This window comes from Podarcis raffonei, chromosome 14, assembly GCF_027172205.1.
Source record: "Podarcis raffonei isolate rPodRaf1 chromosome 14, rPodRaf1.pri, whole genome shotgun sequence".
NCBI lineage: Eukaryota > Metazoa > Chordata > Lepidosauria > Squamata > Lacertidae > Podarcis > Podarcis raffonei.
Window position 1 is genome coordinate 13920638 of NC_070615.1, and position 13823 is coordinate 13934460.

At 40.9% G+C, this 13823-nt stretch overlaps 2 protein-coding genes across 7 annotated transcripts in view; one reads left to right on the top strand and one right to left on the bottom strand.

Moving 5' to 3' along the window:
- FAM227B (family with sequence similarity 227 member B) overlaps positions 1–13823 on the bottom strand; it is a 114344-nt gene that overhangs the window by 36044 nt on the left and 64477 nt on the right. The window lies entirely within an intron of this gene.
- FGF7 (fibroblast growth factor 7) overlaps positions 5436–13823 on the top strand; it is a 44059-nt gene continuing 35671 nt past the window's right edge. The window contains exons 1-2 of one of the 2 annotated variants that reach the window (XM_053365371.1): positions 5436–5640; positions 6145–6740. In XM_053365371.1, the coding sequence (XP_053221346.1) occupies positions 6455–6740 (286 nt within the window). In that variant the 5' untranslated portion in view covers positions 5436–5640; positions 6145–6454. The remainder of the gene's footprint in view (positions 5641–6144; positions 6741–13823) is intronic. The other variant, XM_053365372.1, reaches the window with a different exon arrangement.

Sequence of the window (13823 nt, forward strand, 5' to 3'; positions counted from 1 at the left end):
CTCGGCCAGTAAAGCGAGATGAGCACCGCAACCCCAGAATCGTCTGCGACTGGACCTACCTTTACATCCACTGTAGAAAGGCAGTGGTCATCACAAGTGGAGAGAGTGGTCTGCACTCAGGTCCTCCTTGCATTCTTCCCGTAGGTGAGCTGCTGTGAGAACAGGATACTGAATGAGATGGGCCATTGGCTTCATCTAGCAGGGCTTATCTTCTTGTGGAATTACAAGCCAAAGTATCATAGAGTTGGAAGGTATCTTCCAAATGGGTATCTTTTCTCATTAAGGTAAAGGTAAAGGGACCCCTGACCGTTAGGTCCCGTCATGGACGACTCTGGGGTTGTGGTGCTCATCTCGCTTTATTGGCCGAGGGAGCAAGGAGGACCTGAGTGCAGACCACTCTCCCCACTTGTGATGACCACTGCCTTTCTACAGTGGATGTAAAGGTAGGTCCAGTCGCGGATGATTCTGGGGTTGCGGTGCTCATCTCGCTTTACTGGCCGAGGGAGTTGGCGTACAGTTTCCAGGTCATGTGGCCAGCATGACTAAGCCGCTTCTGGTGAACCAGAGCAGCGCACGGAAACACCGTTTACCTTCCTGCTGGAGCGGTACCTATTTATCTCCTTCCACTTTGCCGTGCTTTCAAATTCCTAGGTTGGCAGGAGCTGGGACTGAGCAACGGGAGCTCACCCCATCGCGGGGATTCGAACTGCCGACCTTCTGATTGGCAAGCCCCAGGCTCTGTGGTATAACCCACAGTGCCACCCGTGTCCCTATCTTTTCTCATACCTTGCTGCTAAAGCTGGGATATCTGTTCATCAGTATGCTACATTGAAAAAGCAGAAACATGGACGTAAAGGTAAAAAAGGTAAAGGACCCCTGGATGGTTAAGTCCAGTCAAAGGTGACTATTATGGGGTGCGGTGCTCACAGTGCAACATGTGCAAGGCTTGTGGCCACAGAACCTTCCTTAAATTTTAACTTAATCCACGCATTGCGCCTCCTGCACTGCATGAAGTACTGTACTATTAATATTGTGGGCACTTTTGCTGCATGCCTAGAGTAACCTATGATCATGTCAGATGGTAAGCAAAAGTCTTATTAGATGCCCAGGGATTCCATGCTCATGTAAACACATGCTGTTTGAAATGTAATTTTGAATTTAAGAGTCCTGAAACTTCCTCACATTTCTTCTCGAACTTCATCCTACCTGTGAGAGTCATTTCTCCAATTACCCCTTAGAATGGATCCAGAAAAAATATCACAATGGGATTTTCATATCCATTGCCCACTTTGTGGGTATGGGAAGATGATGTGACTGAAATAATTTCAGAGAAAGATCCCAGTCAACTTGTCACAAACGGTGTACTGGTGTATTGATGTCTTTCCCCATGCCAGCTAATGTTAGATGGGAGAAGTTAATTGTCACTGTATAGGTTTTTAAAAACAGGGTAAACTACAGTATGTTAGCCCTCTGACCCACACCAAAGAACACCATTCAAGACAACTGACAAGACATCAGGCTTATAACTCGGTTTGAAATAGTATGTGAGGTATAGACCTAGTATCTGTGCCAGCAAGAAGAAACTCATAAAAATCCTTCAGGATTCCAAGGACCTAGAATTTTAAACAGCTGAAAATGTCAGGTATTCATGAAAAAGTTGTTTTATTTGACCCTACTCCTACTCGATTCCCACAAATCCATCCCCTTTCCCTGTTACAAAATAAACACACTGAAGATCATTCTATCAGCATTTTTTGTATTAACATTCAGCAAGGAACTATATAAACATTTCCAGAAAATGAGGCTTACTATAAATGAGTTTGCTCACTGGGTAAAACCCCCCTTTTTTTGGTTCATGCTTAGGATGCCTTTGCTTAATTGAGACCCTTTGCCAGAACCTCCTTCTCCCTGGGCAGGCACCTGCTTGGGGTTGACTTCAAGCTGGAAACTGGACTTCTAAGGGCCAAACTGGACATGATCTTTATCACCTTGTCTGTCCTGGCATATTTGATAAACAGGAGACACAGAGGGCTTGAGCCAGATTGGTTCCATGGCATAAAGAAATTTGTAGCTTTATTTCTTTTCCCCTGCCAGGACACAGCTAAAGGAGAAAGTGGAATGATTACTACTTCTGAATGGAAAAAAATAAAAGGAAGAGATACCTGATAATTTTTAATCCAAAATTTAACTTGTCAGGTAGAAGATAATTTCAACCCTTTAACTTAAAAACAACCAGCACCTGCAAGAGTTAAAGGGTTAAAGCAAAGCTCTCCTAGGTGGGCCACAATGAAAACAATGCCAAAATTATTGTTTTTTAGATTTCTTTTTCTTGCAACACTTCAAAAGAAGTAGAATAAATTACTGAAATTCTAACAAACACTTCCTCCAAGGGACCCCCAAGGCAAACAAGCAAGTAAAAAAACAATGACAAAAAAATTGGTCTTTCATAAACGTTTATGGGAAGAAAGAAAAAGTCTCCCTGCCTGACCAATGGAGGTTATATTACATATCTGAATGCTTTTAGTGGCACAATATTTTTGTCAGTGGTTTAATATTTTTCAGGTATTATTTTTGTTATCTGTCATTGTTTTATGTTGCAATATTTTAAAATATATTTCAATAAAATATTGATTCAAAAACATCAAAATCCACAACACTGAATCATGTTGAGTCTCTAATCACCTTTTCTGTATAGCTTGCTGAACACCAAATCTTAGCTGTTGATCCCAGTTGCGGGTCACAGACTGAAGCAAATAATTGTTCATTATACAGGAGCCTAATTTTATTTTAATACTCCTTTTGCCTTTTCACAGTATGCAAATTCATAGATCACCAGCCGGTACAAGTATGCACCATCAACAAACCAGAAAAGCAAACAGAGATGAAGATTTTGGGCTCTGCTTTGCAACATTTATTATGAAATGTGTCTTGAAAAAATGTTTTCAAGTACACAGATTTATCCATTGACATCCCAAGAATGTCAATGTTTCGCTGACCCGTATAAGAGACATTTAAGAAATAAACTGCTTTGAACACCTGAGGCACATGCTTGAGAATAATTTTACACAATTTAGCTACCACTCCTACACACACTAAGTACCCATTTATACATTCAGCAGAGTATTACAGCAGAGTCAAGTTTAACATTTATAAGAGGCAGGGACATCACAAGTATGAGTCAGTTGCCCCACCCAGTGATATTTATCATAGTCAGCCGGTTTACTGGATTTACACATGGAATGACTGTCAATTAGTAAATTAGAAAAGTATTAGTACTGTTCCAACTTTCACACACCTGCTGAACTCTTCTATTCTGTAAGGCCTATGCAGGCACTTAAGAAAACATATCTCCACACCGGTTTTCTGATTTTGGACTTTTTAAAAAAATATGGTATTTATTGTATTGTTTTATGCACAGCTGTTAACTGCTTTGATATGTTCTGTATGAATTAGGGAAATATAAATATTTTTATAAATAAATAGCTGGCAAGATGCTACATACTTAAAATGAGGTTGGCTCATTTTATCCCCTTTTTGACTGAAATAACGGGCTTATCCACACTCACCTTTTGCCCGATCTTTCAGGCAAAGGTTCACGTTTATAAGCTCCGTGACCAAATGTGGGTTTCTTTTTTGCCCCGGAGCTTTCCCCATGAAAAGCTGCTTTTTAGTGCACAATTGGCACAATCAAATCGGGTTTTCTGCAGATTGCCCTCTGCTCTGATTGAGCTTTAAAGAACAGGTTTTCATGGGGAAAGCTCTGGAGCAAAAACAAACAAACCAGGTGCTCAGGCATGGATCTTTAAAGCATGGGCAGTCCATAGAAAGTAAAATATACTCAGAGTCAAGAGTGGATTTCATATTCTTTATTCAGCTCATAGTGGTGAGGAGGAATAGAAGTTCCCCCAGAATGTCTGCTTTATATACATTATTTACACAATGGGCCCACGTGATTGGCTAATTCTGGGATTCTCCTTTGGGCCAATCAGGTTGCGGATTCACTTCCACCTGGAGCTGGATTGGGTGGCTCCTGTGGAACAATCAGACTGCTGCATTCTGGATCCTATTGTTCTAGGACCAATCAGACTGCTGCATTTTGGATTCTATTCAACTCAGTAGATAACAGAAAGAGTGGAGGAAAGGTAAATGTGGATAGTGACTTCTTTGTGTGGGGTCGGTTGGAATATCCTGTGTGGAATTGAGTCAGCAACCTCCTGGGCATGTTTATGAATCATAGAATTGTAGAACTGGAACTTTTGAAAAAATGTTATTTAATTTTTTTTAAAATAGTTGGAAAGGGACCGTGAGAGTCATCTAGTCCAACCCTCTGCAATGCAGGAATCTTCTGCCCAATGTGGGGGTTGAACCCATGCCCCTGAGATTAAGAGCTCTACCAATGGAGCAAACTAATTCTTTTGGGTTGCATGCTATTCTACCATCTTGCTTGGGACTTTTCCTTTGGAGCTAGTGTTTGACAAATATGCTGACTACTGGATGAGCTACTCTCTCTGGGAGACTTTGAAGGTTGCCACTGAGATTTAAAAGTTTTTGCAATGTGTCAAGCTGGTAGGAAGGTTGTAGGAATCAGTAGAATTAGCTTGTTTAGTTACCATTATTTCATTACTTGAGATAAAGAGGGCTTTCCACTTAGATTAAGTTTTTACTAGAAAGGTGACTGGAAAATCACCAACATGTGGAAATAGTAGAGGGAATGTTAGCTAAAGCTAGCAGAGCCACTGACAGCCATTGTCCTGTTACTGAGGTCAGCAGCTGGTCCAAGGCTCCCCCCTTTGCATTGGCTCTGCAGGAGCCCTTGTACACAATATAGGAGCAGATTCATACAACACTAGCTAATTCTAAGGTGTATTGCCCTCCATTTATGTTTGTGTTCCCATTATGAGAACCATGTATCTGTAGGTGAAAAAACGCACTTGCAGAAAGCAGAGAACACAGATTAGCTCAGTTTTTGATTGATACTGATATGATTATCTACAAAAGCATTTGTTCGCTTATATAATTTTTGGATTTTTTTCTAACGCCCTCAATCTACCTTACCTGTAAGAAATAACAATTCTGTGCCATTATCTGTGGGAAACAATGATCGGAGAGGAATCAGCAGGCTTTGGAAAATGATTCAGAAAAGAATTACGCTTCACTAAATAAGGAGGCAATGAGAGCAGTGCATGAACTGGAGTCAGAAAACCCAGTATTTCTAGAAAAGTGGCAGGTTTGAGATTCAGGGCACCAGCCATGTTGATAGCTCCCTCTGATGACCATAGAATTCCACACAACATTTTATTTTTGTTCATGCAGTCAACTGACAGCTGACTGCTTGTGTCCTAATTGCTTCCAAGAGAGGTCAGCAAAGGTTTTCCTTTAAAAAAAAAAAAAAGCCTGAACAGACTTAACAGTGCACATACACACACACACACACACACACACACACAAGTGTGCACGCACACGCACACATGCTCGCACACACCCTCTTGCGCGCATGTTGATTTATGGAAACAATTATGATTCTGTCGCAGTCTTTCTTGAGCTCCGAAAGTTTGTAGCTACAGTAGAGCGTCTCATGTTGCAAAAGGCAGACAACAGAAATGGAATACTTGTGTGTCCAGCTGTTATCAACAGGAGCAAGTAAGTCATCTGTCTTCTTTAAAACATCTTAAAAGATTTCTTAGCTGCTAACAGCATTTTCTGTTGTCATGATTTTGTAGTATCAGAAGCAATGCTCTCAGTGTCTTGTGAAGCAGTGGCAATGGAACTGTATATATACGGACTATGTAAAAAATAGAACTGAGTGTACTTTGTCCTGATAAATCTTAGATACCAGAGCAAGCTTTTAGGGAAATTACTACTAAGACAAATACATGAAGCAATCAAGTGAAAGAGGATGCAATAGCGGTTTTCTCCGGAAGAGTTTGGCAATTTAACTGAATCATCAGACTCACTAGAAAACTACAGAACAGGAGAAACGAGGGCTGCATATCAACATTTAAAATGTCATGTTAATGATAGAAATTCTCGCTCACATACACATGAACCCTTTCCCCCTCTACTGTTTTATTCCCATAGCATGAAAGATAGTTGCTTTGCTTATGTAATGACCATAAAAATTTATGCATATCACTTTCTTCATAGATCTTTTGCTTTCAGTGCGAACAGAGAATACAAGTAGCAAAGGAGGACGCAGCAGCCGAGGTTATTGCAACCTGTTTCTTTAAAGGATATCCCGGCTGAAAGGATTTTTAAGGGTCAATTCTCTTCGATACCTGCTTCTTAAAAATAGTAAGGACTGGAATTCTGGAAGAGGGAACAGTCGCTGGTTAAATTACTTTACAATTCAAGGGAAAGGCAGAGGAGGACAGGTCAATGACCAAGGAAAGACGATCTACTGAAGACGGATTTTTTTCATTATGTTGTTCGTGAGTACCCAGAACACTGCACTATAATGCACAAATGGATATTGACATGGATCCTGCCAACTTTGCTCTACAGATCATACTTTTACATTATCTTCCTCGTGGGCGCTATATCATTAGCTTGCAATGACATGACCCCAGAGCAAATGGCTACAAATGCAAACTGTTCTTCCCCTGAGCGACATACCAGAAGTTATGATTATATGGAAGGGGGGAATGTAAGAGTAAGAAGACTTTTCTGTCGAACTCAGTGGTATATCAAGATTGATAAGAGAGGCAAGATAAAAGGAGTATTGGAGCGTAACAGCAACTACAGTAAGTAATCTGTCTCTTGCAATATGAATGGATAGTTTTGTTTCTGTATGTACTGTCAGATTTTTTCTTCTTAATGTAACTTATGGTGCCCTAGTTCTTACTGACTATGCCTTCCTAATAATGTGGCAGGACATTTGGTACTGATTTTGAAATACGTCATTTTCAAGAATACGTTTCCAATATGTTGTAGATCTGCTAATGTATTACTGGCAGCTGGCAACTATTAACAGAAAAAGACTATTATAACAAGTGAATTAAAGTTGTTAAGTATTAAAAGTCTCAAACCACAAAGCTCTATGCTCATAAAATTATTATGAAATATTAAAGAATGCCTGTAGTATACACCCTACCTGTAAGTATAATGTCTTAACACCATAGGAAAACTTATCCACACCTCAAATTGAAGCAGAGACAATGATGAATGATACCTTGCAAAAACTAGCCTGCAAAACTAGCCTTGCAAAAAAAACTTTGCCAAACCTGGAATGAAGACTAATTTCTTTCAGGGTCCCTTTTCACCACAATGATAATAAAATGTAACAGTATTTTCTTCTGTCACTCCATCCATGATTTTTATCTATTTAGCTTAATAGGGAAGGCAACCTATTTTTAAATGACAATTTTGATGTTGACACATCTCTAAAAAGATTTTTCATCCGAAAGTATTTTAATAGAATTATATATAGATCTTATGATAGTATGTGGTTATTGTGCACAGGTAAGTACTGTATATATATTAAAAAATTTTTAAACAATAATAAACAATATATTTCAATGCTGATGATAACGGTAAAAAGTAGATCAGCAATTCTTGTACTTAATTGTGGTATAGCACAGTAACACATGGTGTCTTGGGAAACAGAGATCTGATCTACTCAATTCTCTGTCTAAATACTTATGAGAAACAATTCATCATGTTCTGTGATTCACCTTCTTTTAATGTTGATGTCTGTATTAGTCCATTTTAATCTTGCAGGCAGGCAGTTGGAATAGACCAAATATCAATGTAAGGACATAAAACCAAACCTAGAGGTATTTTCTGGACCCTACTACAAGCAGGGACTCACTGATATGCCCAATTCAAGTAAATAAAACAACAAGATATGTTCCATAGAGAACAGAGAGAGAGTAATTTCTCCCCAATTTCTGCAATGCTGAAAAAGAGAGCTATGCTTGTGTTTTATCTCTACATTTGTTGCCTCCTACATTTCTGGATGGGTTTCTAGCACCTCACACTGACCAACAGTGATAGAAACAAACTTTTATTAGGTTAGCTAATGGTTCAGTTTATCATATTTAAGATATGTTTTAGGTCTTTGTTTCACACAATCTTGAATTTGGTATATAGGCTAATGCTTTTAAATGAATAAAGCAATCTTGTTAGATGTGGGATTAGAAGTTACAGGAACAAAAAATTGTATATACATTTTGCATAAGTTTGGGAAGATAAGATGTAACTAAGACTAACTGTCTTAGGTACATTGCATTTAAATGTACTTACATGTACAGCATTGGATTATATATCCTTCTGAAAACTGCTATACAGTTAACACACAAATAACTGAAAAAAGAAGTCTGAATTTTCATCTATGCCTCAACCATATCATGTAGCAGGAGAAGCCTCTATCACACCTAACTTTATGAGTAATACTCAATTAAACTGATTGAATTTACGTTCTTTCAACATGCTGAAGCAATCATATTGATTTTAGTATATCCAATCCAGAATTAGTGTTCTGAACTGAGGACCCTCATTTCAGCGCTCTGCAGGTGCTCCATGGATCTTTGCATGGAAGATCCCATACAAGCAGGCTTTTCACTTTATAAGTTAGGGTATCTCTGTGCATGTAGTAGTAATAATACTAATGTATAAAGCTGAACCTGTCCACTGGAAAAAATGGGGAAGTCCTTACACATGTGGCAGTCTGCATATGAATTGGAATTACTGGATAATCAAATTGCCAATTTATGCGGGTGAGGGTCTTAGGTACATTAATCTGAAACAAATACTTTTGAGATGATCTCTCCATATGCCAATGTATCTTGTGGAAGCCACAAAATCATGTCACTGAATATTCACACCATCACATTCTATTAAACCCAGATGCCTACATTCTTCCTTCTCTAAAATGAGCAGAAAACAGAAATCACTGAAGAGCAGTTGCATTCTAATTTGTTTCTACACCGACTCCAAGTAATATAGAACAAAAGAGAGTACTGGAAATATGCATGAATAAGACCAATTTCAAGAGAGAGAGAGGAGGTAAAATATGTAATGGCTAGAAAATGGATATTACTAAAGGGACAATTTTTCCTCTGCTGTAGTTGTTGCAATGAAAAAGAGGTGTGTGCCACTATAGATAGCTACAGCCTGTGAGAAACAAATGGGGCAGAGCTGTTAAATGCTGCTCCACTTCTCTCTATAAACCAATTCCTGTGTCTTTGCTATCTAAACTGACACCATGCAATTGCACTTAGGGACTAACTAGATGTTTGTAAATATGTGCCATGGTGCCCCAGCCCTTGATCATTTAAAAGAAAATCAGATGAAGTAGTGTCTAATCCTTCCCTCGCCCTCTGTTTCTCTACCCAAAATCTCTGCCCATGGCTTTCCCCCTGTAGGGTTGAAAGAACATGTACTCTTCCATTCATTTTTCCTTGTCCGCCATGTCTTTCTAGATTGTGAGCCTCAGGGTTGGGACTGCCTTAGGATATTGTAGTGTTAGAAAAGGTTCCAGTTGTTGTTTAGTTGTTTAGTCGTGTCCGACTCTTTGTGGACCAGAGCATGCCAGGCACCCCTGTCTTCCACTGCCTCCCGCAGTTTGGTCAAATTCATGCTGGTAGCTTTGAGAACTCTGTCCAACCATCTCGTCCTCTGTCATCCCCTTCTCCTTGTGCCCTCAGTCTTTCCCAACATCAGGGTCTTTTCCAGGGAGACTTCTCTTCTCATGAGGTGGCCAAAGTATTGGAGCCTCAGCTTCAGGATCTGACCTTCCAGTGAGCACTCAAGGCTGATTTCCTTAAGAATGGAGAGGTTTGATTTTTTTGCAGTCCATGGGACTCTCAAGAGTCTCCTCCAGCACCATAATTCAAAAACATCAATTCTTTGGCGATCAGCCTTCTTTATGATCCAGCTCTCACTTCCATACACCACTACTGGGAAAACCATAGCTTTAACTATATGGACCTTTGTCGGCAAGGTGATGTCTCTGCTTTTTAAGATGCTGTCTAGGTTTGTCATTGCAAGGTTCCAGTAAGATCAACCAAAATTATCAAGGGGATGGAGCGACTCCCCTATGAAGAAAGGCTGCAGAGTCTAGGTGTTCTTAGTTTAGAGAAAAGGTGAGTAAGTGGTGACATGATAGAAGTTTATAGAATTATGCATGGCATGGAGAAAGTGGATACAGAAAAGTTCTTCTCCCTCTCGCCTAAAAATAGAACTTGTGGACATCCCATAAAGCTGAATGTTGGGAGATTTGAGACAGTCAAAAGAAAGCACTTCTTCATGCTGTGCATAGTTAAACTATGAAACTTTCTCCCACAGGAGGCAGTGATGCCCACTAACTTGAAAGACTTTAAAAGAGGATTAGGCAAACTCATGGATGAGAGGGGTATTGATGGCTGCTAGCCAGGATGGCTATGCTCTGTCTCCACAGTTAAAGGTGCAACACTTCTGAATGCCAGCTGCTGGAAACCACAGGAGGCGAAAGTGCTCTTGTGCTCCAATCCTGTTAACATGGGTCTAAAGGAGCGGGTGGCGCTGTGGTCTAAACCACTGAGCCTCTTGGGCTAGCTGATCAGAAGTTTGGCGGTTTGAATCCCTGCGACAGGGTGAGCTCCCATTGCTTTGTCCCAGCTCCTGCCAAACTAGCAGTTTGAAAGCACACCAGTGCAAGTAGTCAAATAGGTACCACTGCAGTGGGAAGGTAAACAGCATTTCCATGCGCTCTGGTTTCCGTCACGGTGTTCCATTGCGCCCAAAGCAGTTTAGTCCTGCTGGCCACATGACCCAGAAAGCTGTCTGTGGACAAACACCAGCTCCCTCAGCCTGAAAGCGAGATGAGCACCACAACCCCAAAGTTGCCTTTGACTGGACTTAACCATCCAGGGGTCCTTTACCTTTACCTTTAACCACATGGACTATAGATGGGCGACTGTGAGAATAGGATGCTGGTTTCCCACAGCCATATAGTCAGCCACTGTGAGAACAGGATGTTAGGTTAGATGGGCCACTGGCTTGATCCAGCAGGCTTTTTTATATTCTTAGTACTGATTCTGTAAGTCACTCTGAGAGGTAAAGGATGGCATAGGACATAAATACCTTAAAGTAGGTGCACATCTGAATTTTGAGGGGTTTCAATGAGAGAGAGACAAGAGAGAGACAGAGAGAGAGAATCAATTTGATGACAACAATATGGAGTGGGAAAATAGTGGGTGGGTAAAGGGCTAGGTAGCCCCTCAATCCACTGCTTCACTGCTCAGAATCCCCACTGCTTTTTTTTTACAAAAGCCAATGATGGTTCCTGGCACTACGTGCTTGCGCAGAAATGCAGTTAGTCCCTTAGTTTGAAAACCATGAAGGTTTCTAGCTACCAAATCTCTAACATTTTACTATTTGCTGCAATAGTGAGGGCAAATAATTTTGCTGGTTTCAACCCAAGCTACAGAAACATATACGGTTTTATAGGATGGCTCATTATTTATAGTCTGATGAAATATCTATTCCCCACTCTCCAGTCCACTTCTTCTGAAAAAGCTAGAACTGAAGTTTCTTGCCCAATAAGTAAGGTGGATTTCCATCCCACCTTTAAAGAAAAACAGCGATGAGTGATTTGTCTCCTGTTTCCACTACTGTGCAACCATTTTGTCTGCCTTTCAGTTGTCAGACCTCAATCATCCCCTAGAATTCTGCTGCTAGAATATCTGTAATCCACTTCGTGGACTTTTCTGATTAAAAGCGATACAGAAATACTTGACATGAAATGAAATATTTCGCCAATCTCATCATTCAGAACATGTGGCACCACTCATTAAAACCCTATGGGGGTTTCTTATCCACACCTCTCTTCAGTCCAGGCCTGCCTAAGAAGTCCACATTCTTACACTGAAAACCCTCTTTGGCTTCTCATATACCCTTGCTCTGACTTTCTGTTCTCCACATCTTCTACTGTCAGCTCTCCAAATGTTATTTACATGCCACACTCTCTCCTTTGCTGCCCCTTATGCTTGTAATTCTCTCTGAGAACATCTAGATCAGGAGTGGTAATTGTGGTGCCTTCTAAATGTTGCTGGACTACAACCCCTATCAGCCCAAACCAGCATGGCAATTTTTAGGGGATGATGGGAGTTGTAGGCAACAATCTCTGCAGGACACTACTTTGGCTACCTTTGAACTAGATTATACTACTTCAAGGGACGCGGGTGGCGCTGTGGGTTAAACCACAGAGCCCAGGACTTGCCGATCAGAAGGTCGGCGGTTCGAATCCCTGCGACAGGGTGAGCTCCTATTGCTCCGTCCCTGCTCCTGCCAACCTAGCAGTTCGAAAGCACGTCAAAATGCAAGTAGATAAATAGGTACTGCTCCGGCGGGAAGGTAAACGGCGTTTCCGTGCGCTGCTCTGGTTTACCAGAAGTGGCTTAGTCATGCTGGCCACATGACCCAGAAGCTGTACGCCGGCTCCCTCAGCCAGTAAAGCGAGATGAGCGCCACAACCCCAAAGTCGGTCACAACTGGACCTAATGGTCAGGGGTCCCTTTACATTTACCTTTATACTACTTCAAATCCCTTCTTCAAAACCCATCTCATCCACGAGAATTTCCCCTTTGTTACCAGCGAAATTAAGCCTGAATATATGCAACTAAACTTGTGTATTTATTTCCTGTTCCACCTGTCTCCATGTTCCATGTTCCTCCTCTTTCTTTCCTGTTGCTCCCATTGAAAGTTAGATTGTAGGCTCATAGGAGCAGGGACCTGTCTTTTTCTTTTTTTATGCACACTAACAGTTCTACATTAATAATACACTAAACAAATTTGAGGACTCTGATAACATTTTCTAGAGAACTGGTTTCCCCCATTTCTATGTACTATGTAGCTTGCTTCCCTGAATCACCTAGAGATTCTTTTATGCTTTGTGTGGTGCTCCTTATATGTTTGCAATCTCTGTGGTTCATGTGTATTACTCTGTTTAGAGAAACATGCCAAAGGGCAAGGTCTTTTTGCCCTTTCCAACCATATTAGTCTATGGCAGGCATGTCCAACAGGTAGATGGTGGTATGAAGTTTAGTGACAATGGGTAGATCACAGCTGGTCTTTTTATACTGTGAGTAGATTGCAGTCTCTTGGGAGTTGGACGTGCCTGGTCTATGGAAATTGAATACTGTCTGGAATTAACTAGTTTTATGTCATATCAAAATATAGTCCTACCTTGGGTTGAAGGAGCTTCGGGTTAAGCATTTTTGGGTTGCGCTCCACGGCGACCTGGAAGTAATGGAGCACGTTACTTCCGGGTTTCGCCACTCGTGCATGCGCAGACACTCAAAATGACGTTGCACGTATGCGCAGAAGCAGCGAATTGTGACCCGGCAGACGTGAGTTGCGTTTGCTTCAGGATGCGAACGGGGCTCTGGAACGGATCCCGTTTGCATCCTGAGGTACCACTGTACATACTTAAGTAAATTCTTTACAAACTATATGAAATGTAAAATTGCATTTAGCTCCGTCCTACTGTGAAGGTCCCAGTGCTAAACACAGTGTCAGCCTGACTCAAAAGACTTATTCTGGTATGTCTGACGGTAGCACTGGCAGAACATCTCTGCAGGTCTAATAAAATATAAACTGTGTGTGTTATGCTGGTGCAGTTGTTGATACACCTTGTTCTATGTGTGTATTTAACATTTGCACATGACTTCCAGATACTTAAAATAGTCATTTTGAATGTTTCACTAAGTTGCATCAAAACAACCCCTTAAATTTTCTATTTTTTGGTTATGGCTTCAGATAATCTCATTTGCACACCACAAACCCCACTTGTCTTAAAAGAGACATGAACAGCTTGTGACCTGCTAAGCTGGAAACCACCTACT